Source organism: Pecten maximus, chromosome 16, assembly GCF_902652985.1.
Source record: "Pecten maximus chromosome 16, xPecMax1.1, whole genome shotgun sequence".
NCBI lineage: Eukaryota > Metazoa > Mollusca > Bivalvia > Pectinida > Pectinidae > Pecten > Pecten maximus.
In genome coordinates, this window is record NC_047030.1 from 31464423 (window position 1) to 31489454 (window position 25032).

The window sequence follows — 25032 nt, forward strand, 5'->3', positions numbered from 1 at the left end:
CATTCTGTTGTTATTGAATATGATTTTGCCTATAAGGGATGCAATTGCGCATGCATAAATCACTCGTCATAACCAATCGGAAAACCACTCGGGCCTTTCCGTCATATCTTCCAGTTACCACTTTGATAGGTTTTCATGAAATATGACGTTTGCTGTTTGTTCGCTTGCAATGTATATAAGTACAATGAACTGATACGTTATTAATTAAACGGATTTTCCGAAAATATGACGGAAAGGCCCGTGTGGTTTTCCAATTGTCGTCATAACTTGGCTAGTCTCGTAACTACCCGAATACATATGTACTTAAGGACGGTACCGGAATCAGCCGAGATAAACCGAGCGATGCAACGGCATTTAAACAAGTATTTGTAGGGTAAACTCCTTTTTGGTTAAGCAAATCAATCACACATACACAAACACACACATATGATTGCCTAAAGATGTGCCGTTATCATTTGTGTGTATATATGTGTACATTTCATTGTTACATTGTTACAAGTGCATTGTTATAAGGCATTGTTGCTAAAACAATCTTATTGTGAAATAATGATACCTTACAAAGAGAGCCAATGAATTATTCAAATGCACTCACCAGGATGACACGTACAATAAGATTAAACCTTTTGAACAGATCGACGTTTGGATACATCTTGTAATCAGATATGGCTTTGTTTGCCGATTAGGCAGAGAAAAACACTGCGTGGTATTTTAACGTAGCATGTCTGCATTTTCAATTCCTTAAGAGCAATTTCCAGACATCTTTTTTCCAAAAAGAATTTTATTTCTTATTCCGTGTTCAATCAAATACTACATTTGAATTAAAGAAATGTACACTTTGTACAACTGGCTTTTATACTTTTAAGAAAGTTCCGAATGGCATCATATAACGTATCACGAATGAATAAAGATCCATGAATAAAATACTTTATTTCAAATTTTAAGTGGTTGTATCCATGCAATTAAAGAAATTAGAAGACTAAAAACATGCATTGACTACAACAAAGAAATTTTACACTTTCCCTTATAATCACGTTTGTACAACTGGTTTGAATATTTCAAAGAAAGTTCCGAATGGCATTATATAACGTATCACGAATGAATAAAGATTCATGAATAAAATACTTTATTTCAAATTTAAAGTGGTTGCATTCATGCAATTAAAGAAATTAGAAGACTAAAAACATGCATTGACTACAACAATGCCCCCCTCCCCCAACCCCCACCCACTCCTCGATTTATGTTACAAAATCTGAAGGACTAACATATTCCTATGTGTGGAATCTTCTGTCTATTTCCGCCATCTTTCTAACACCGGGAATGTCAACAACAAAACATGGTAAGTTAATTTTGTTACTTATTAATTAAACACGATTTATTTATATACTTGTTTTTAAACTCGAAGGATTATTTAATTGGTCTTAATATGATAAATGTATTCTGTCCATCCAGACGTTTTTAATATATATAAATATGTATACACATATATCTTTATTCCATGAATTTCCAAATGTACATGAAATAGAACATTTCATGAAATGAATAGAGGATATCTAGCTGTTTCTTCAGTAATGCGCATTCGTGAAAAATATCAAAATATTAGCCCCACTCGTGAAATATATTTGGTGTTACTGAAGATACTGTTAGATATTCTGTTTATTACATTTTATAGCAAAATATACTGGGTCAGCCCATTATCGTTTATAAGGAGTGTTTTGATTGGTCAAATCGGAAAAAAGTGTTATAGAATGAATAATTTTCGATATTTCATTTGTGAAAATGTAATAAAGCAGTATAACACATATAGGAATTTATCTGTACTTAAACAGGGGCCGAGTGGTAAAGGTGTCCCGACACTTTATCACTAGCCCCCCATCTCTGGGTTGCGAGTTCGAAACCTACGTGGGGCAGTTGCCAGGTACTGACTGTAGGCCGGTGGTTTTTCTCCGGGTACTCCGGCCCTCCTCGACCTCCAAAACCTGGCACGTACTTAAATAACTCTGGCTGTTAATAGGACGTTAAATAAATCAAACAAAAACAAACCAAGTACTTAAACATTGGTTTACATTCTGTATGTGTTATTTGTATCATTTATCACTGTGTGACACACACTTAGTTTTTATATCATTAGTGTATTCATTCCATTCCTCTAGGATACTATACGATACACTGTAATACTGTATTGTAGTGTATCGTAGAGTATCGTAGAGGAGCGGAAATTACAATTCTTGTTTTAATTAGATTGATTATTCCTAATGATTTTTATTGTAGTTACCATATATAACAGCTTGTGTTTTCTGTTTGTAGGCCGGCCAATTAACGGATAACCAATTAGCAGGTATGTTTCTAATCCATCGTCAAATCGTAAACTCGAAAAATAAGATGTTCTGGTTTTTTTCTTTCTTCTTATGCCGAAATTGCACTTTTAAAATGCAGACTAAACATGAAACCCTGTTTCTGAGTATATAGATTAAAAAACTTTTCTGATATGCGTAATATTAACGAATAAATCTCAGGCCTTAAAATATAGGAACATTTTGCAAAACATTAATAGTTATTTCTTTTTGAAACTATAGTCATTACACAAAATTGAACATTAACGAAAATTTTCCTAATACTGATTTTTTTTTTTTTTTTTTGAAGAGTTCAAAGATACATTCAAGCTATTTGACAAAGATGGAGATGGTACAATTGATTCTAAAGACATTGGGATTCTAATAAGGTCCCTTGGGGCAGCTCCAACGCAGGCCCAGCTCAAAGACATGATGAAGGACGTGGATCCGACAGGTAGTTATCTCCCTTGAATTGTTTGCATGACGATATGTGCTGTGCTTCGTATGAAAAGCTAACTCATCACTTGGTTAATTTAGCAAAGTAACATCCTTTAAATATGATTTATAAGATAACATGTCTCTGAGAAAGATAATGTTGTATTTGACTAAGATAATAATCTTATAGTTTTATTATATATAATATAATCATTTTTACTGTATATTATATAAAAATGTTATTTCTTTGACGAAAATGCCGTTTATTTAAAGTGACGACACATTTAATTATTTTATTGTTAATATCATGTTCATTTCATAATCATTAAACTCTGTAGGGTCTATACCTCCCTTTGTTTATCAGGGGACTACCTGTGTTTTATAAGACATGGTTAATATGTTTCGATCTGTGATTTTACAACATGTGATTTTACAACTACCTGTGTTTTATTTTTAAAGGTAGGATTAATATGTTCCGATTTGTGAATACACAACATGCATTCCACGCTAATAAGTACAACTAGTTTACTGACAATACTATAATTAATTATTGTACAAAGTACAACTATTTTACTGACAATATCATAATTAATTATTATACAAAGTACAACTATTTTACCGACAATATCATAATTAATTATTATACAAAGTACAACTATTTTACCGACAATATCATAATTAATTATTGTATAAAGTACAACTATTTTACCGACAATATCATAATTAATTATTGTACAAAGTACAACTATTTTACCGACAATATCATAATTAATTATTGTACAAAGTACAACTATTTTACTGACAATCTCATAATTAATTATTGTACAAAGTACAACTAGTTTACTGACAATATCATAATTAATTATTATACTACTATATATCGAGTTTGTTTTGTACAGTCCTATGTTCTCATGAGAAGTAGCTTTATTTCCCAATGTCGTGATCAATATATGATCCAATATAGATGGGTTTATTATTTTTATCATTATTAGGACATGGCACAGTGGATTTTCAGGATTTTCTGGAATGTATGATCCGCTTTCTTCCTGACGGACATGATGAAGAGGAGGAAATACTCAATGCATTCCAGACGTTTGATAAAGGAAACAACGGCTTGATCAGTGCAGCAGAAATTCGCCATGCTCTTGTCAACTTGGAGGAGAAACTGACGGACGAAGAAGTGGACGAGTTGATACGAGAAGCCGATCCAGATGGAGATGGCTATATAAGATATAGTGGTAAGTAATAGATTACCATCTCGGCCCACACTCTCGATTTACATAACTTCAGTACATTCATAGAATGTTTCAAAGCTAAAACCTGTCTTGAAATATTAACACATTTGTATATAATTTTTTTTTCATGGTAAATACTCCAATGTGATTGGTCGAAAAATTCTTTTCATTCTTCTATGAAAGAAATTCCGAGAATGGCGCGAAAATGTGACGTCACAATACGACAATTGACGTTGCGTATTGATTTGAGAAAAAAGAATCCCATATAAAACCAGTAAAATTATACTTAAAACATGTTTTAAATTAGAAAATTAGTTTAAAAGATTAATTATGCAAGTCTTATGATGCAATATGTAGCTACGTATTTGAACAGCAATTCAGATTTTGATTCTACGATGACTTTTTTTAGCCTATCTAAGAATCCATTAATAGCTTACAAATTGTGTTAATCACGTATAATGATGAACCTGATAGGCCTATTGTAGGCGATACATCATAGGTCATAGTTAAAACCCATATGGACCTTTTGAATTTAATAAATATATAATTATATATTCATAGAATACAAATATCTAATAATGTATTTTATTTATTTACAGAGTTCGTCAAGGTGCTGGCTGACGTTTGAAGTGTACAATACAGCTTACCCATAATCATTGATTCTGTATCAAATTCACTGAAGATAAGAGGCACTTCATGTTGTTCAAAGAGACCATCCGAAATTTTGTCATAATAATAAAATGCACATATATACGTATAGTTAGAACTACGCATAATTAAATGTGGTCAATGTTAAAAAAATTGTTTTTGTTTTCTTTATTTTGGATTTAATCATATTGACATATGTCTCATTTATTGAGCGTACAAACAATTTAATGCCAAACTTGAATGTAAATCAGATCAGATAAAACGCTTTAACGAATTGGAAGGGTTGCTTATTATCGAGCCTCGTGACAAACATTCAAGTGAATGGCACCTTTGCATGTAATTGTGCCAACAGTTGCAATAGATATGCTGAATAATGATTCAAGCTACACCATGCAATCGGGAACCGTCGGCACTTTCCGTAAACAAGAAAATACCTCGTATTTTCTCGTTTACGGAAAGTGCCGACGGTTCCCGATTGCTACACCATGCAGTGTTCTGTCCTTCTAGGACTAGTCAGTGATAGTAGATATCAACTATTTAGAAATAAAAAAAAAGATGATAGGAAAATCAGTACCTATATATACACGTGTTAAGCATTAAAAGGGGATGAACTGATCCAAATATTCAATATTGTGTTATATCAAATCATATAAAAACAATGTCACATATTCGAATGCTTTAAAACCATTCAAGACAGTTAAATGGGCATTCCTTCGTTTGAATAAAGTTTAGGTTGTCAAAATTAAACTTACCGAAAAAAATGTGTTTTTCCAAGCAGTGAAAGTTATAATCTGAACATTAATATGACACTTTATTCTCTTAAGATTAACCAAAGTTCTTCGAGTATTATGTCCTGGAAATTTTTAATTCGACCCGAAGTATCGCTAATTACCACAATGACATGTGCTATTTGTATACGATATGCCTTTGTCCTGTACATTTCGGCGTTAATTTCATTACATGTAACTTAGGCATAAACACTTATATAATCATCATTCGGACATAGTTTTCATCAATAGAAATTGTGTATGTTTCTGATGTCCGAACGAAGGATTGCCCTTAAACAGATCATAGCACTAATTCCTTTTTGTATCATCTATATGTTGTATACATGTTGTGAAATGGAAATTGACAAATAAACACAGTTTAAACTAACAGACCTTAACAGAAACTATTTAGCTTTGTCGACATAGTAGAGCTTCTAATTTAGTTCTACAGATGTGTATCCTAGAGATAACATGTCCTTAAATAATAGTGAAATTATTTCTTCAACATAATTTGATTTATCACGTGAAGACCGGCTTATTAATTTTGGGGCTGGTTTGTTACCCATTTATAAAATCCCTTTATCTAGTATGCACAGGAATTATACCATACCTTATACTACTGGTATTCCAAATTTATGTAATAATTGAAAAACAAATCCCCAAATATATCATCCATGGTATGTCTGTTTTCATTAAAATTAAACATAAAATATTAATCCTTGAATGTACTGTAGAAAGTTTGAATCGTTAGCTTATTACTTCAGATAATTGAGGCTCATCTTGTAAATCGAAGGTACATTGTAGCATATATAACAGTTAGGCCTATGTATGTGTCAGTGTGTCAGTGTATCAGACCTATTAAACTTTTTTTTTTCTGGATGTCGATCCTTCTCACCTCCATCACCCACAGACATACACACAACAAGCCTGTCATGGTGAGGTTATATCTATTACAGTGGCGTAGGAAGTCGTTAAAAAGTGGGGGGGGGGGGGCAAAATTTTTTTTAACCTTAAATTTTACGCACTAAAAATTTTACGCACTAAACAAATCGTATGCCATCTCCGCAAAATTAGCCAATAATTATCATTTCAACATCCCATGATAATTTAGATAATTTATGTAGTACAAAATAAGTTATTTACGCAAATCAGGATATTTTATTTATGGCAAAACATGAATCACCAGGCACGGCCATGATTTTCGAAAGGTCGGGGAGTCCAGTAATTTAGTAATAATGCGTGCGCCGTAGGCGCGAGCCGATTTTTTTTGCTTTTATTTTTTTTTTTTTAACGAAGGGTTTGAGGGGCCGCCCAGCTGGTCCAGGGCAGCGCCCTGATAGGGCTTTAAGGGGGTCTAAGCCCTCCGCGGAAAATGAAATATAGCACATTTCCAATAATTCGGGATGAGGCGCGGATCCAGGAATTTTCGAAAGGGAGGTCCAGTAATTAAGTCATCATGCGAGCGCCGTATGCGCGAGGCGATTTTTTTCCCCCTTTTTGCGGGAGGTCTGGGGCCGCCAAGCGGGTACCAGGGTGGAAAGCCACCCTGTGGATCTGCAATCGAAAGGGGGGCAGTAACTTAGTGATAAAGCGAGCGCCGAAGGCGCGAGCCGATTTTTTTTGTATTTCCTCGTACCTGTTGGTAATTAGTATCACTCGATTTACGTTAAAACCGCGCATTCTTATTCATGTTGTGTTTCTGTCTTGTTCTCATTATGAACTCAATTAACTTCACAAATTATCATCAACTTATTGAATCTATGTGATGAAGTTAAGCAAAATTTCGTATTAAGATATAAATATTGACTTGACTTACCAGGCTAGTGCAGACGACCGACACACAGGTCTGAGGATTGATATACTAGTATAAAAGTCGTAATGTTCCGGATGTACAAGATTTTATCGTTGCCTTCAAGAAAACATTATCGGTTCGAAAATATACAGATATTTATCGAAATGAATATATAAATTCGTGTTTTTTCCCCTTTTTTAGATTTTGGATGTCAAAAATTGGGGGGGGGGGGGGGGGGGGGCAAAAAGATATGCCGTCGCGTTTTCGCATTATCGCGTTTTCGACCTAAGGTCGAGAGTGCGAGAATGCGAGATTTGATACTTGGCCCTAACGAGCCACCATACATGCAGTATGTCTCTATTTATTGCTTTGTGCAGTGTACCAAGTAACCTCCCCTCTTTTGGAGTTATCTCCCTTAGCACAGTATATCCGGTAGACATATTTGGAAAAGCTACTTAGAAAGGCAAATTTACTTGCAAGTTTAGGACCAATTAAAAGACATTAGAAGTGAAGAAATGCTATCTTTGTTCTTTGTTCAGAGTGTCTTCTATCTGATAAGTAACTCTCCGGAATAAAAATTATTTTAGGAGGTGAGGCCTAAAGGAAATGCATATTTCATCTTCTACGGGAAACTGCCTGTGTGGCCTTTTCTAGCCAGTGACAATATTCTACATGCATGGATACTTTAGATAAAAATAATTTTCTACAGTACTTGTTAGATTAAACGTATTTCTACTTCTACAGAAAGCTGTCATGGTAGACTATTTTCAGTTCATAAATCTTTATAATGATTTAAGATTTTCTTTAAGTACATGACGGCTTTTGTGAGATATGATTAAAGAGTTTATATGCTTTGAACATCAACCACATGCCTTTATGGAACTTTGACCTGGTATAATAATGAAGGTTGGATATCGGCCTAAATTCCACATGCCACCATTGAGATCTATTATAGTAATTACAAATTGAAATACATATATATCATGCTAATAGTTTATCAATTTATTCATTAGGTTCATGTATAACGTTCTATTGTGATATAGACTGTTGTGAAAGTGCAATCATATATCTATAATTGTCAAGTAGTAATAACGACAGTACAGACAAGTAAATTGTCGAATTTTCGAGGCAATCTGCCCCTTCATCAAGACACAGGTAAATTACATACGATCACATATAGACATAGAACATTGAACAGTTACACAAATATAGTAGGTATAAACAACAATAAGTATCGTTATGTTGTAAAAACGACCCCCCTCGGCCGATAATTAATTCGCCGAGGGCCTATAATGAGTAATTAGAAACATCTTAGGTGGTGTACAGATGGTAAAAGTAAATGAATAAATAAAAAAAATAGATAGATAAATATATATTTGTCAGAACTATGTTTTCGATAGGTTGGCTGTATACAGACACCAGTCTCTTATGATGACTTTGGGGGGGGGGGGGGGGGGGGGGGGGGGGGGGCGAAGGATGACACCAAGGTGTTGACGAGTTGTTAATCCTTCAGCGGCCAATTTCATCTTAAATTCAATCTTAAATTCAAATTAACTCTTATTTAAAGCAATGTCTGTCTCTTTATCAGCTTATATCTGAAAAATCTTATTTTGAATTTTTCGGAACAGAAGATAAAGCATAAAAATACATGAAGTTAATAAAGAAAATATCTAAGTTCAATTCGAGTCAAGCTGATAATACACACAAAAAATAATATCGGCCAACTTCCCAAATAATATAAAACACGGATCTGTTCGGGCTGGTTACCCAAAGACAATACCCTTCACAATGTATAAAATTGTATTGTTTTCTTTCCTCAAAGATTAAGGCAAAATTGAATTAATTTTGCATTGAAAAATTCTTAATTATAAAACAGGTGCGTTTATATGTATATTCATATTTATTTCCTTTTAAAGAAAAGAAACATATTCTCAAAGTAGATAAAACCTATCATAATTACCATCTATATTATTCAAACCAGATTAACAGACAATAAATCAACTAAACTCAACCATCCAATTATTTACAAAGTACAGCTAATATTTATATAATATCGCTTCATTAAACGTATTAATTTTCATATGCATTAATCTTATCCATTGTATTAAGAACAAAGCTTTTGTCCTTTTGTAAATGTAGGCCTCTAATACTGACCTGATAAAGTATTTTGTGGATCATCGTAAACACATATATAATTACCAGTGACCTTGGCACAGCCTTTGAGCCTGTTAGGGTAGACATTTAACCAATGGCAGTCGTTTATGTGAATTCACTGTACTGTTATTGCCGTGTAACGACCATAGACAATGGTAAGTTCACAGTTTCTCACTTATTGATAAATTTATAACAATAGCATGTTTACAACTTAGTATTGATAATAATATAAAAATATTGATACAATATTTTCAAAAACTTGTTCGTAATGAGGATTTTTTTCTCTTATAAGCTTATGTAAACAATGCAATATAATATCATCGGAAGTATATGAACTATTATTGTTTTCAAATATGAAGTTACTGTAGTATGTATCAAAGAAACGCACAATGATATATTATATCGAGTATATTGACATAGAATGTGTTATTAACTTAATAGTAATGGTTGTATACATACGTTTTCATATTAATCTAGAACGCATGAGGTTAATATTGAATATTATCCTGCAACTACCACCGCATTGTAGGAATACACCCACCATATATATTTTTGCTGTATACGGCAGTGACGGAAAACAGCTGTATTTTGGAATCTTAGCACGTGCGTCGATTCGACTAGCCTACTTCCAAGTGAAATAACATTAAAAAGGCGAACATATTTGGATTGTTGTTGGTACCGTTTCACTTCAGAATGCTTATTTTAGATGGCTGTTGCATGATAAATAAAATACATGGTCAGTGTCTTAAAATATAAGTTGTATTTTGGCTCGGGACAGAAAGACAAACGTGGATCGCCAAGGCTCGCCACTTTTGTCTTTCTTCACCCTCGCCTCGCCTCGTCATGTTTGGTTTGGTTTGGTTTATTTTGTTAAACGTCCTATTAACAGCCAGGGTCATTTAAGGGCGTGCCTGGTTTTGGGGGGTGGAGGAAAGCCGGAGTAGGAAACCTGGTCAGTGCCCGGCAAATACCCCACGTAGGTTTCGAACTCGCAACCCAGAGGTGGAGTGCTAGTGATAAAGAGTCGGGACACCTTAACTACTCGGCCAACACAGCACCAGCACCAGTAACATGCATGCTAAGCAGGCAAACTAGAAAGCACAATATAAATGTATTTCAAACTCATGCTAATGATATTTCATATTGCAAATCTTTATAAAAGTAGATATACATTAAACTGATACACAGGTACAAAACTTGTCTGTCAATTCACTAATTATGTATATATACATATATATTGGATGAATTGATAGACGAGATAGGTGCATGTAACGGATATCGTTAAATGATGAATAAAAAACAGCCTTCGATAAGCTATTCCCTCAGTTTAGGACCCATCCGTGATGCTGAAATCTGAAAGGAGAGTTAATAAAATTAGTCTTTGAAATACATTATCTTAGGAAATTGATAATGAAAATATAGATTATTATATAATTGTTTGCTATGCCCATTTACATAGACACCTGCATGTGTTTTCCTATCGATATATAATATATGTGTATATATCCGTAAACCGTACCCGGATCCTTATCTTATACTAGCTTAACCAAACTGGGTTTCTGTAGGAAACATGGATCGACAAAACATGCTCGAATTATTAGAAAACATAAAAAGGGAATATATTATCGATTAGATATCTACAACGCAATGGCAGCGAAACGACGGAAATGCATGTCTAAAACCTATATAATCAGCACTGCATCGATATCTTTGTAATATTGTCGTTTTTTCTAAGTTAGTTTTTGTTTTTTTGTTTTGTTATTTTTGTTATTTTTTTTATATTTTTTTTTATTTATTATTAATATCATTTATTTACAAGCTTACCGGTTATAAGTATTTATATATTAAAGTATTTAAAATGTTGAAGTATCCATCCACGTAAATATGGTAGAAAGTTGTAGTAATCCAAACGAACCAGTCGGGGATACATTTATTATGAAGTGTTTACAAAGGAATACGATAGTAACGTGACCCTGAGGTCAGGGTCTGCTGAGAGTAGCCAGATCACACCTGCAGACCAGTCAATTTTAAACAAAGATGCACCCTGTACATGAGAAGTACAAATATACTTGATAGAACTATCCCGTTAAGTAATTCGACTATGGTTGAGAAGATGAATTATCTATATGACCATATCCGTAAACTGTAAAACGAAAGTAGTTCTTGCCCAACTACATATAGATTACGATACGATAGCTATAAATTAAATCAGTGTTACTTTCCATTGTAATTTAGCACAATGGTGTCTCAAAAATTGCGAAAATAATCCGGTAATGTTCATTGGTCTTCTGTTTTTATTACCGTCGGTGTTTTCTGGGTCACGTTCTAATAACCGACGCCACGAAATGTCATACAGCTAATGGACCGAAGTGTTATCCACTCCAAACCTCCACTTATCGACTATAGATGCCTGATTCTATAGCATGTGGGCTTCCCACGTCATCAAATTCATTTCCCGCGAAATTACTGGGAAATCTAAAACATTTCTTTAAATGAAATAAGGCGAAAGAAATAGAAAACGTCTAAATAAAAGTATCGTGATCAGTATTGAGTACAACGTTAAAGGTCGTTGTAAATAATTGCTACTATTTGCTAACCTAAAGCATGAGTAATTTAAATCAAATTACAAATATTTTAAAATCCATATTTCGTTCCTATTATAATCTTAAAATTTGTATCATAAGATCATTTAGAAGCTTTGCAGTACTTACTCTTCCAAACGCACAGATGCTTTGATTTTAACAAAGATGGCGACCTGAAGCTGCGAGGCGGTTTGGATTGGAATTAAATTGCGTATATTTCGGCAAGTAAACATCGTACAATGTTTCCGCATGGTCAGATCATCTAATTTTGTCATTATGTATTCAGAACAGTTATTGTTTAGTCGCTACGGTCATTAACATAAAAATTCGGATTATTATATAAATACTTATTTAATTAATAATGAAACAAACATGAATATCATTGAACTACTTGCTTCTCTACTAGATCAGAACTAGTCTTCTAACGATATCGACGCTCCCTACCCATGTCGGTTTGTGTTTTCTCGGGAAGCTGAGAAACGGGCCGGTCTGTGTCGTCGTTGTGTCCTCAGGCAAGACGATTTACGTATTTTGTTCAGTGAGGTAGTCACCAACTACTACAAGGAGACCCCGCCTCCAAATGACCCTGGCTGTTCAGGGAGCAATTAATCCAGCAAGCAGTGGAACAGGTGTATTGATATCTGGCATATTTTGTTAGTTTTTCCCCTCATCTGGTATCGTGGATTTGACTCATAATTTGTCATGGGCAAGCCTTAAATATGTCCATGAATAAGTATATCTCCCTATTACGTTTGCCGAAGGGTTCATTGTTGTTTCTCCAGTTACTGAAACATTATTCTTATTGTATTTCCAGTACTTCTTACATATATTATGTGATTGTATTTGTATTTTTTGTGTTTTGATAAAGGGGCGGATTGCCTCGAAAATTTAACAAGCCTCATTGTCCACACTGTTTGAATTACTTCTCAATAAAATCATTACAAGTAATTCGTATCCTCCATACATTTACGTGAGGATCCAGTGTTATCTGGATTATACTGTTTATATTACTTCTTTGACCCATATCCCTATTATATATATATATATATATATATAACATAATGCGTTTGGTTTCCCTTAACTATACACATAAGGTATATTATATACTATTTCACGGCCAAAATGACTATTGCAATGTCTCGTGCGAACTATTGAACACCTGTGACGCTTCGGAATTGGGTCACGTGCAAACTCTTGAACACCTATGACGTTTCGAAATTTAATCCTACCCTTTCAAGCGTCTAAGTCACTCAGATGTCAACACTGCTAAGCGACAGTTATTGTGACTTTTAGGCTTACAGGAAAGTCGAGATTTCAGTGATTCTCTAAGTGTGTTTTAGTATTATGTAACAAAACAAGTATATCGTGGGACACTCATGATATATTTGTATAATATATTATGTACACGTCGTGTCCATGTACAGTTGAATAAATTAAAAAAAAAAATTCTAGCGCTTTCACAGCTACTGTTGCTCCTCGGGAAAGTTTATTTTTGAAAGAATAACTTGATGACGTCACAAATAACGTGTCGTCACAATATAAATTATATTGAAATGTAATTCCAGCTGTTTGTTTCTTTCAACAGGATCAAAAAGAAGCAGACGAACTGTCGATTACAGTAGAAGAACTTAAAGGTACAATTCTATCTATTTTTTTCATGTCGGGTATTGTGGGTACACCATTTCTCCATAACGACATTCCTTATAAAGCCTGTTACTCTTGCACCACGTTGTGGCAGAAAAAAACATCCCAGTTATTTTTGAAACCATAGAAACAATATGAATAATACACATATTCGTATCAATTGCAAAAATATTTATATATAATTTAATTTTGCTTGTAACAAGCATTTTCATGGGCTCAAAAAATTATGTTATCATCTCATAACATAAAAAAAAATAAAAGGAACTACTTTCAGTTATACCGGAAGTAGCGGAGTAATCGTTGTTCACGGGATTTTGTATTTATCGATGTGTTTTTAAATATATGGAGCAAAATAAACATGTTAAACTTAATGAAAATGTTTCTTATCGTTGATAATTAAATTATAAGGGTTAACTGTAATATTTTGTTTACGTTATTGAGCAATAACACAAAAAACTGGGGTGTACTCTTGTTATAAATAATTATTTTAACAAAGTCATCGGGATTCAGGCCGAAGAATTCCTTCAAGTCTTTTGCATTCACGAATACCGCATGTGAGAGGATCAAGCATTGTAATCTCATTCAAAAGGAAAAATCGATAACAGAAAATGAATTAAAATGTCTAATAACTTAAATTGAAAAATACTATGGTGATATTCACATAGATCACAAGAAGCATTAGATGAAAAAAATAAAATACAAATGCATGATTAAATTCGGTATTGTATTTTTTATGTTTAAAACAGTTATGCTTCTTTTCTTTCTAGCCTATCGAACAGCATTCAAATACTGTGATGTTGACGGGAGTGGGACTATATCTTTATTAGAACTAAAACAGGCAATGCAGTTACAAGGAGCGAGTCCAACCGACGAAGAGATGGAGAAAATTATTGCAGATTTTGATGACAACGGTAAACAAGTTTTGTTCTATGTTCAATAAGTAAACATTTAAATTACTAAATAAATAGAGGTTACACAACGAGTGATTGTTGGATATGGAATTTATTTCACACGAGTAAGTTATTTAATAAAAGTTGCAAAAGACACGAGCTTTTAGCGATTTTAACAATTGCAGCTTGGGTCAAAGTTCGAATTCTTGACCAATCAAAAGACCGGAAGGTCATATACCACTAGTGGTATATAATATATATTTATCCAACAGTCGGCACATTTATAAAATGGCTTGAGAATGGAATAACACGACGTATTGTGGTAGAAACATAATTATTATATAAGAGAGGATGGTAAGCAGAAAAAAATATAATATTTGACTATCAAAACATCAAGTAATGTTTATACAAGGTCCATACCTATTATCGTGACGAAATTGTTACCATGGTGTGAAATGGCACAGAATATTGCGAGAATTTTCATGGCGTCTTTTTCAGATTGTTGTTCTGTGTTATGGTAAGTACTCATTCACATAAGAAAACACAATCTTCAGGTCATATATAAAATTACTGACCTTTCAATATGCTGTACAATTTACGTCACGGTAGTGTTCGTCACGATAATAGGCATGGAGCCAGTAAGCGTAGGACAAAATATTTGTACTTTGATACTATCGCAGAAAAGTCATGGGAACGTTTAACACACTTAACTATGGATGGTTTTATCAACAAAAATGTTGTGAATCTACTCAAAGTGCATCGTTGTAACATGTTACACGTATATGATATATGCTTTTGAACGGTGTTTTTCTAAGGTCGAAAAAGTCGTGTTACGACGTCATTTAAATGCCATAATTGTATCATATTTTACATATGATCTCGGTTATCATCGATGGATCTGCTTTTGCAAGGTTGATAAAATCGTGTATTGACATCACTGAAAAGCTATCATTTACATGTAAAATAATATATAGCATTGTGATTAATAACTATCTGTTTTTCAGGAAATGGGCTTCTGGAATTTGATGAATTTGTCAAGTTGATGGAAAGTAGGAACAAAACTACAGACGATTTAGATGAACTAGCATTCGCCTTTCGAACGTTTGATAAAGATGGTAATGGAGTACTAGATTCTCGTGAATTGAAGATAGCTTTGACCAGCCTCGGGGAAGTCATGACGGAAGCGGAAGTGGAGGATCTAATAAAGTCAGCGAGCACGACCGGAGGCAGATATATAGATTTTAAAGGTGAATAAATGTTGCTTCACTCATATCAGCTAAACGTATTATTTTTAGATTTATTATCACACCCAATGACTAACTTGATAATAAAAAAAAAATGAAATTTCAATTTTTTTCTGTTTAATATTGAATACATGTCAAATCCTATATTAAGAACTTGATGTGTGGTACATGTACTTTGTAAGAATCTATATGGAGTCTGGCTGATATGTGCTATAAATGAAACTGACTATTTTGACTACAAATATATGATAACATACAAATCGGTATATTTAAGCATTGAACTGCTTTCCGTTGGAAGCGCGCTTCATTAAATTTGCCTTTGTCCAGTTGGCATTTCATCAGCCCATAACTTCCAACTGAAAGCAGTTCAATGCTTAAATAAAACGCCATAGCAATAGCAGTTAACAGCCTTTTATAAGCGTATATTCGCTTCTTGGCCTCCTGTTTAAGGTCAATGGAATTAATTTCAGCGCATGCGCTCCTTGGTATTATCTCATTGTTTTATCATATCTAAACTTTATATCAACAATCTAAACATAGCTGTCAGATTGATATTTTCATTATATAATTGGATTTTATCATGATTTATCCTGCAACTGTAACCCATACTGACCGATAACTGACGGATAAATGTATGTTTTATCCGTCAATCCGATTCTCGTAAATTTGTTCCAAACCTGACGGGACTACTTTCAACTTGACCCTGAACTCTGTAGATAGCTGAGAAATCTTAATTGTTTTGTTGATTATTGTTTTAAGCATATAGTAAATTAAATTGGCCTTTGCCGGGAATAATTTGTATTTGTGTATATTTACATACATGTATAAATGAAATTGGACTCTGATTTACATAAAAAGGGAGGGTATTTTCTACGCGATGAAGCAGTCCATTTCACTCGGGGTCACTCGAAGAATAAAGAAAAATGGAAATTTGTTTGTTTTAAATATCGTAAACTTGTTGAAAATTGTTGCAGGATAAACAGAATTCACGGCTAGTATTACCAGAAACATATATAACAATAATACATGTTTCTGACAAAACGATTTATTTTGGTACTCGACACAAAAAGCCGAGATGTCTCGGCAGAGCTTCGTCATATCGGCATTCCTAAGTCTCGGACCAAAATATATCTTGTTTAGTTTAAACATATTGTATTGCCTTCTGTGCAATCGGGATTGGGCACAAGTTATACAACTTATCTAAAGCCCTCTCCCTTAAATATTACAATCATAAATTACACAAATAACAAGATGGCATAAAATATCGCAATCACACAATTACATGTACAGAACATTTGGAAAGAAGGAAATCGATATATAGACTTACATATGTATATTGAGAGAGAGAGAGAGAGAGAGAGAGAGAGAGAGATTTGGATTTAACATAAGTATTTATTTATTCTATGCGTGCTTGCGACGATCCTTACCAATACCGGCGGCAAAAGTTGAAGCTTTCCACTGTTCAAAACTCACTGCTTATACTAATGTCCATATAATCCAATCCATGGTGAGCGTTCTCCTGGTCATTCCTTTCTTTCTTTGAAATACGTTTCTCCTATGCCGTCGGTATTGGAAAGGATATAACCATACACTTGAAATAAGTAATTTGTATAAAAGTCGTAATTTAAAAGGGATATAAGGAAGATCAAAAGGAGGGGGGAGGGGTGGGGTTAGAATCTATTTGAATCCTGAATGAATTGCTGAGTGTGCATGAAAATGAGTTCGTTTAAATCTTGTATTTTAACATACTAGCTGTTTATTCTCTTTATAATCTATGATGTTCCATAGATCTGACTATAGTAGATAGCATAGCTGACATATTTGATTAGATACCATTAGTTATGATAACATAATGATTTGATTTTGTTGATCTACATATATATTTAGCACAATATATCACATACAATATGTGTTTGTGATCCGAAGATATAGATTTGAATTTCCTGTCGCAGTTGTACTCGATGAATATTTATAATATATGTACAATTCGTATCCATGTATGTAAATACATCGCGATCCAGGTATTCATACCATCTTATAGACGACTTCCACTATGATCATGTCAGGGTATCGGGCCGACCATCACTGCGCCATTGAAACGTTCTTTTTTTAAGAACGCCGATGTGGCGCAGCGGTATAGGCTGCGGGTATTTCTGGCTAGGCGATTGGGTGCCGTAGATCGTGAGCTCGAGGCCCGATCAGGGCACGAGTCAAAAAGTTGTCTTCCTTCGTCAATTGTGTTACTATGTTTTATTATATAGATATGATTCCTTTGCAGATTTCATCACTTTGATCACTGGGAAACCGCTACCCGAGGAATATGAGCAGCAGTTACAACAACAACAACAACAACAACCCGAAGCAACAAAGACAATGGGAGCGAATCAAACTGTGTGAAATAAAAGGAAACTCTTTCCTAAAGACTGCGTATTGAAAAGCACTTCTACTTAAACCCGACACAGACATTTCCTTCACTTTCATTCTCACTTTTGCTAGTTGACGAGAGAATGGTGCCGGATCATGGATTCAAACGGGAGATATTTTGAGGAATCATGTTGGATAATTTCTCTAAAATACGTATTGAATGTTGAATTCTTATTAAGATGCAACAAAACCAGGACAATTTGATGAAATGTGCTATATACTGAACCTAGTTAAGGCCTTGAAATGTCCATCTGTGATGCGAATAGAACATTGTTTATGAAAACGTCCTCGTTATTGAACTTATTTATGGAACGCCCAATTAACATATATTCAATTAATTGAATTTATCTTCAAATAATTGAAGATAGGTTCAATTCAATAAGAGGTAGGTTCAATTCAATTAGAGATAGGTACAACTCAATTAAAGATAGGTTCAATTCAATTGAAGATAGGTATAATTTAATTAAAGATAGGTTCAATTTAATTGTACCTATCTTTAAATAATTAAAGATAGGTACAAATAATTGGACCTATCTTTAATTGAATTGAACCTTCCTTTAATTGAATTGAACCTATCTTCAAATGAGTAATTGAACTGAATATACACTTGGTATGTTAATTTGACGTTCCATACTTAATTATGCATTATACATTGATATATATATATATACTGTGAGCGCTCTGTTTCAGAGTTTGAGGATTAATCTGTAGTTTTTGAAAAGTGTCAATTTCATTTATGTAAACATACGACCATTGTGCTATTAATCAACTGTTGTAAGTATTCATATAGAGACAAACGTATTTAAGTCGATGCTTAACCTATTTTAAATAACCCTGTAAATATGATATTAGAGATGTTGAACAAATCTTACTTGTATGTGTGCTTTTTCGCTACATGTACAAGTTGACGTTTTCTAGAACGTCGTAAAATGACGTCACAGCGCATACTATACGTCTACGGTTTAAGCGAAACTCGATTTCTCTATATTTTATAAAAAATATAATTTCATCAGAATGTACAGAAGTTCAAAAACAATCTACAGAAAGAGTCATTGCGAAGACCGACATTCAAACAAAACTGTCTACACGCTTGGACTTACTTATAATCGCCGCGCTACAAGTTGTTGCTAGTTAAGCAGATCCAAACCACATAAATCGATGACGTAGTGCACAAAGTTCTGGGGAACCCCTTCTACAAGGAAGCATTTTCGTGTGCTTTTTAATTCGTTGGTATTTACATTTCTTGTCATTCACTCGTCGTATGAATGTCACTACCGTAAATCGGAAAAGTGAATTATGGATTTTGTCTTTTATTTACAACAATACTAAAGTCATCAAATGTTTGTTTTTTATGTAAATACCTGACTACGAAACACGTTTATCTTATTTCGGCAAAAGCCGACTTGTCTTGTTGAAAAAAATCGCTGAATATTTCTCATAATGACGATTTGACTACCGGGTAACTCGAAATTACAGCGTAGTAAACCGTAACTGCATCACGATTATCTCGCCTGTAATCTGCAAGATAATTCATTAAACTCAAAAACTATGTAGGTATTTTTTTTATATATATCGAGAAAAGTTTTAATCTTAAGCGAGACGAATCGTATTCTATAAATCTAATATCAACATTTATCTAACGAATGTATTTTGTAACATAGAAAAAAAATCCAGTTGTTAGCATATTGTATTATAATTTTTATCTATTTATTGTATTTATTTATTATTTTTTTTTATCATTATTATTTTCTTTTTCTTTTTGTCATTCATATAACAAACGAAAGATTAAGTTAATCTAGAATAATAAAAACCGATAATGTACAAATGCCTTCATAGTGTTTGAGTTTTTATTTCGCCTGACACAAATGGCTCTATTTGCATTTGATAACAGCTCGATGGTTGAATAGACAAAGTGTGCAAACAATATGTTTGTGTTCGATATCATAAAATAGAATTTATGATAATTAAATATTGATAATTAGTTACAGTACTGTGAATGAGTAACTAGTGGTACGGACCCATGACAAATGAAAACGGGTACGTTAAAGGGGCATTCCGTCTCAGAAGGTATAGAGCTGAAAAAATAATGACACACCAAAACCGTTGACAATTCTTTTAAAACATTGTTGGAAAATGTTCCACCATATTCCTATCACTGGCGAAACTCCGAATGTCACTGCGCATGCCTGAATTATTGTTCGCCGAGGAAGATTTATTTTCGTAAGACGGGGAGTTTTATAAAATGATTATTTATTTTTATTTTTTAAAAACTCTTTGGATTTGACACCAGGGTTGTAATTACTTCAAAGTTTATAACTTTAGCAGTTAGGGAAACTTACCAAATTTCAGAAATTTTCATTTTTTTCCCAGTTTTATTGTTTCCGAAACCAAGTGGGGCTTTAACGATGTGAAAATTAATTAGACTAGATGTTATACGTCACTACGTTCAATTCCAAATGACGTCATAATACCAACTCGAGTTTGGAAGCATAAAAGCAATTGGAAGTTCCAATACTTCAAAACCAGATTTTTTTTAAATTTCAATTTAATATTAAAATTTTAACACCATTAATTTTGTATGAAATCGTTGATTAGGGTTGACCAAGTATTCAATGAAAATGTAACCCGTGGGCGTTAAGGATTTCGTAGTCCATAACATAAATATAGATATTAAGTTCTGTGATTATATGTGTTTATTTTGTAAAACATAGAACCGTGATCACATTTTCAAGACAAATCCATCAGTTGGAATAATTTGGTGAAATAGAAAAAAAATAGTCATACATTAATGACTCGCAACAATTTTTTACTTCTTATTTTTTTTTTTTTTTACTTTTTATTTATTCAGGGGTTTTTTTTGTTTTTTTTTTTTTTTTTTTTTACATCTTATTTTTTTTCTTCTTTTCATAGATATGATGATCATCTTATTTGTATTTTGGGATAAACTATATAGAGTATACATATTCATGTGTATGTAAATTATTTCTTTAAATGGCTACATATTTAAGACTCATATACAAAGCAAACTTTTAGCCTCTACACTCCGTTTTGGAACGTTAAATCCCGGTTGATTAGCCTATAGAGTCATTAACACGGAGAACAAAAACACTAGCAAACCTTTGAAGATTAAGACAATACGTTATTGTGTTTTAACTGTGACCATTTTATCTCCGTGCTGTCGTCCGGGCTACTTCACTCATAAAGCGACTCGTTAGAGGATTACAATCCATGGGCTGTGTTTGTCAAAACCTAATGAACAGTTTAAATGGCATTCAAATCGTCACTGAGATAGTACAAACTGATTATATACAATATACATACATGTATATGTGTGTTTGTGACCTACACGCGCACCTAGAAAAAAATATTTCGACTAATGGTTCCAACAGTATACTGATATTCTATTAAAAAGTATTTGTCACCCTTTTAAAACTTAACAAATAGAACATAAAAGTTTATATATATATATATATATATAGATAAAGATATAGATATGTATATGTATTAAGACGAATGAAAAAATATTCCTACCGGGTTTTCGGGTGTAAGGGTACCTCATTGGTTAAATATATACTGACATGTAACTGTAGTCCAACCGTCACGTTCAACGTATAATTTGAGCAGATCGTCAATCAAGACAATGGTAAGTTTCTAGTTCTCATCTCATATTTACAACATTTTTTATTCGTAATGGTTTTATTACGTTTTCTGCAGAAAAAGTTTCAAAGTTTCAAAAAGAATATTTCCAAATCACCCTTCAGGACGGAAAATAGTTTTATCAAAACTAAACCTAAACTATGGGTCAACGTAATTTCCTTTTAAACCGAAACATATATTATTCTATAACATATTGTGATAATATACTATAACTTACTGTAATAATATACTATAACTTACTGTAATAATATACTATATCATACAGTAATAATATACTATAACAAACTGTGATGATATACTATATCATACTGTGATAATATACTATAACATACTGTGATAATATACTATAACATACAGTAATAATATACTATATCATACAGTAATAATATACTATAACATACTATGATAATATACTATAACATACTGTGATAATATACTATAACTTACTGTGATAATATACTATAACTTACTGTGATAATATACTATAACATACTGTGATAATATACTATAACATACTGTGATAATATACTATAACTTACTGTGATAATATACTATAACATACTGTGATAATATGCTATAACATACTGTGATAATATACTATAACATACTGTGATAATATACTATAACATACTGTGATAATATGCTATAACATACTGTGATAATATACTATAACATACTGTGATAATATACTATAACATACTGTGATAATATACTATATCTTATTGTGATAATATACTATAACTTACTGTAATAATATACTATAACATACTGTGATAATATACTATAACTTACTGTGATAATATACTATATCATACAGTAATAATATACTATATCATACTGTGATAATATACTATATCATACTATGATAATATACTATAGCATACTGTGATAATATACTATACCTTACTTTGATAATATACTATAACTTACTGTGATAATATACTATCACATACTATGATAATATACTATAACATACTGTGATAATATACTATAACTTACTGTGATAATATACTATAACATACTGTGATAATATACTATCACATACTGATAATATACTATAACTTAATGTGATAATATACTATATCATACTGTGATAATATACTATAACATACTGTGATAATATACTATAACTTACTGTAACAATATACTATAACATACTGTGATAATATACTATAACTTACTGTGATAATATACTATAACATACTGTGATAATGTACTATAACATAATATGACAATATACTATAACATACTGTAATAATATACTATAACATACTGTGATAATATACTATAACTTACTGTGATAATATACTATAACTTACTGTGATAATATACTATAACATACTGTGATAATATACTATAACATACTGTGATAATATACTATAACTTACTGTGATAATATACTATAACATACTGTGATAATATGCTATAACATACTGTGATAATATACTATAACATACTGTGATAATATACTATAACATACTGTGATAATATACTATAACTTACTGTGATAATATACTATATCATACAGTAATAATATACTATATCATACTGTGATAATATACTATATCATACTATGATAATATACTATAGAATACTGTGATAATATACTATAACTTACTGTGATAATATACTATAACTTACTGTGATAATATACTATCACATACTATGATAATATACTATAACATACTGTGATAATATACTATAACATACTGTGATAATATACTATAACTTACTGTGATAATATACTATATCATACAGTAATAATATACTATATCATACTGTGATAATATACTATATCATACTATGATAATATACTATAGCATACTGTGATAATATACTATACCTTACTTTGATAATATACTATAACTTACTGTGATAATATACTATCACATACTATGATAATATACTATAACATACTGTGATAATATACTATAACTTACTGTGATAATATACTATAACATACTGTGATAATATACTATCACATACTGATAATATACTATAACTTAATGTGATAATATACTATATCATACTGTGATAATATACTATAACATACTGTGATAATATACTATAACTTACTGTAACAATATACTATAACATACTGTGATAATATACTATAACTTACTGTGATAATATACTTTAACTTACTGTGATAATATACTATAACATACTGTGATAATATACTTTAACTTACTGTGATAATATACTATAACTTACTGTGATAATATACTTTAACTTACTATGATAATATACTATAACTTACTGTGATAATATACTATAACATACTGTGATAATATACTTTAACTTACTGTGATAATATACTATATCATACTGTGATAATATACTATAACTTACTGTGATAATGTACAATAACTTACTGTGATAATATACTTTAACTTACTGTGATAATATACTATAACATACTGTGATAATATACTATAACATACTGTGATAATATACTATATCATGCTATGATAATATACTATAACTTACTGTGATAATATACTATAACATACTATGATAATATACTATAACATACTGTGATAATATACTATAACATACTGTGACAATATACTATAACATACTGTTATAATATACTATAACATGCTGTGACAATATACTATAACATACTGTGATAATATACTATAACTTACTGTGATAATATACTATAACATACTATGACAATATACTATAACATACTATGATAATATACTATAACATACTGTGATAATATGCTATAACATGCTGTGACAATATACTATAACATACTGTTATAATATACTATATCATACTGTGATAATATGCTATAACTTACTGTGATAATATACTATAACATACTGTGATAATATGCTATAACATACAGTGATAATATACTATAACATACTGTGATAATATACAATAACATACCGTGTTATTATACTATATTATACTCAAATATTCTAATATTATACTTTCTTCTGTGATTGACAAAGAGGTCTCCCACAGCTTTCGACATAATGCAATGTTAACCTATAACAGACGAATTCCTTCAGGAGAGGTTATCATCGCAAATTGATAACCTCAATAGTAACAGGGAATTTCCAGATATATTCTGACCAATCGTAAAAAAGGACTGTCGATCATCGGGCTATTGCCAGTAGAAACAAAATGGCAGGCGAAACTGCTGTCGGTCATGAAAAGAAACATTTTGACTCTGTTTCGAACACCAATCTACAAAATGTTGTTGTTATGAT

At 32.1% G+C, this 25032-nt stretch overlaps 2 protein-coding genes across 2 annotated transcripts; both read left to right on the plus strand.

The window, feature by feature from the left end:
* Positions 1–1237: 1237 nt before the first annotated feature.
* On the plus strand, positions 1238–4801 carry LOC117345338 (calmodulin-like). Its single transcript, XM_033908406.1, has 5 exons — positions 1238–1336; positions 2305–2335; positions 2641–2784; positions 3758–4003; positions 4600–4801. The coding sequence occupies exons 1-5, from the start codon at positions 1334–1336 to the stop codon at positions 4626–4628; spliced, it is 453 nt and encodes a 150-aa protein (XP_033764297.1). The 5' UTR covers positions 1238–1333; the 3' UTR covers positions 4629–4801.
* A 7588-nt stretch (positions 4802–12389) lies between these two features.
* On the plus strand, positions 12390–18118 carry LOC117344759 (calmodulin-beta-like). Its single transcript, XM_033907586.1, has 5 exons — positions 12390–12395; positions 13529–13577; positions 14355–14498; positions 15482–15724; positions 18000–18118. The coding sequence occupies exons 1-5, from the start codon at positions 12390–12392 to the stop codon at positions 18116–18118; spliced, it is 561 nt and encodes a 186-aa protein (XP_033763477.1).
* The last annotated feature ends 6914 nt before the right edge of the window (positions 18119–25032 follow it).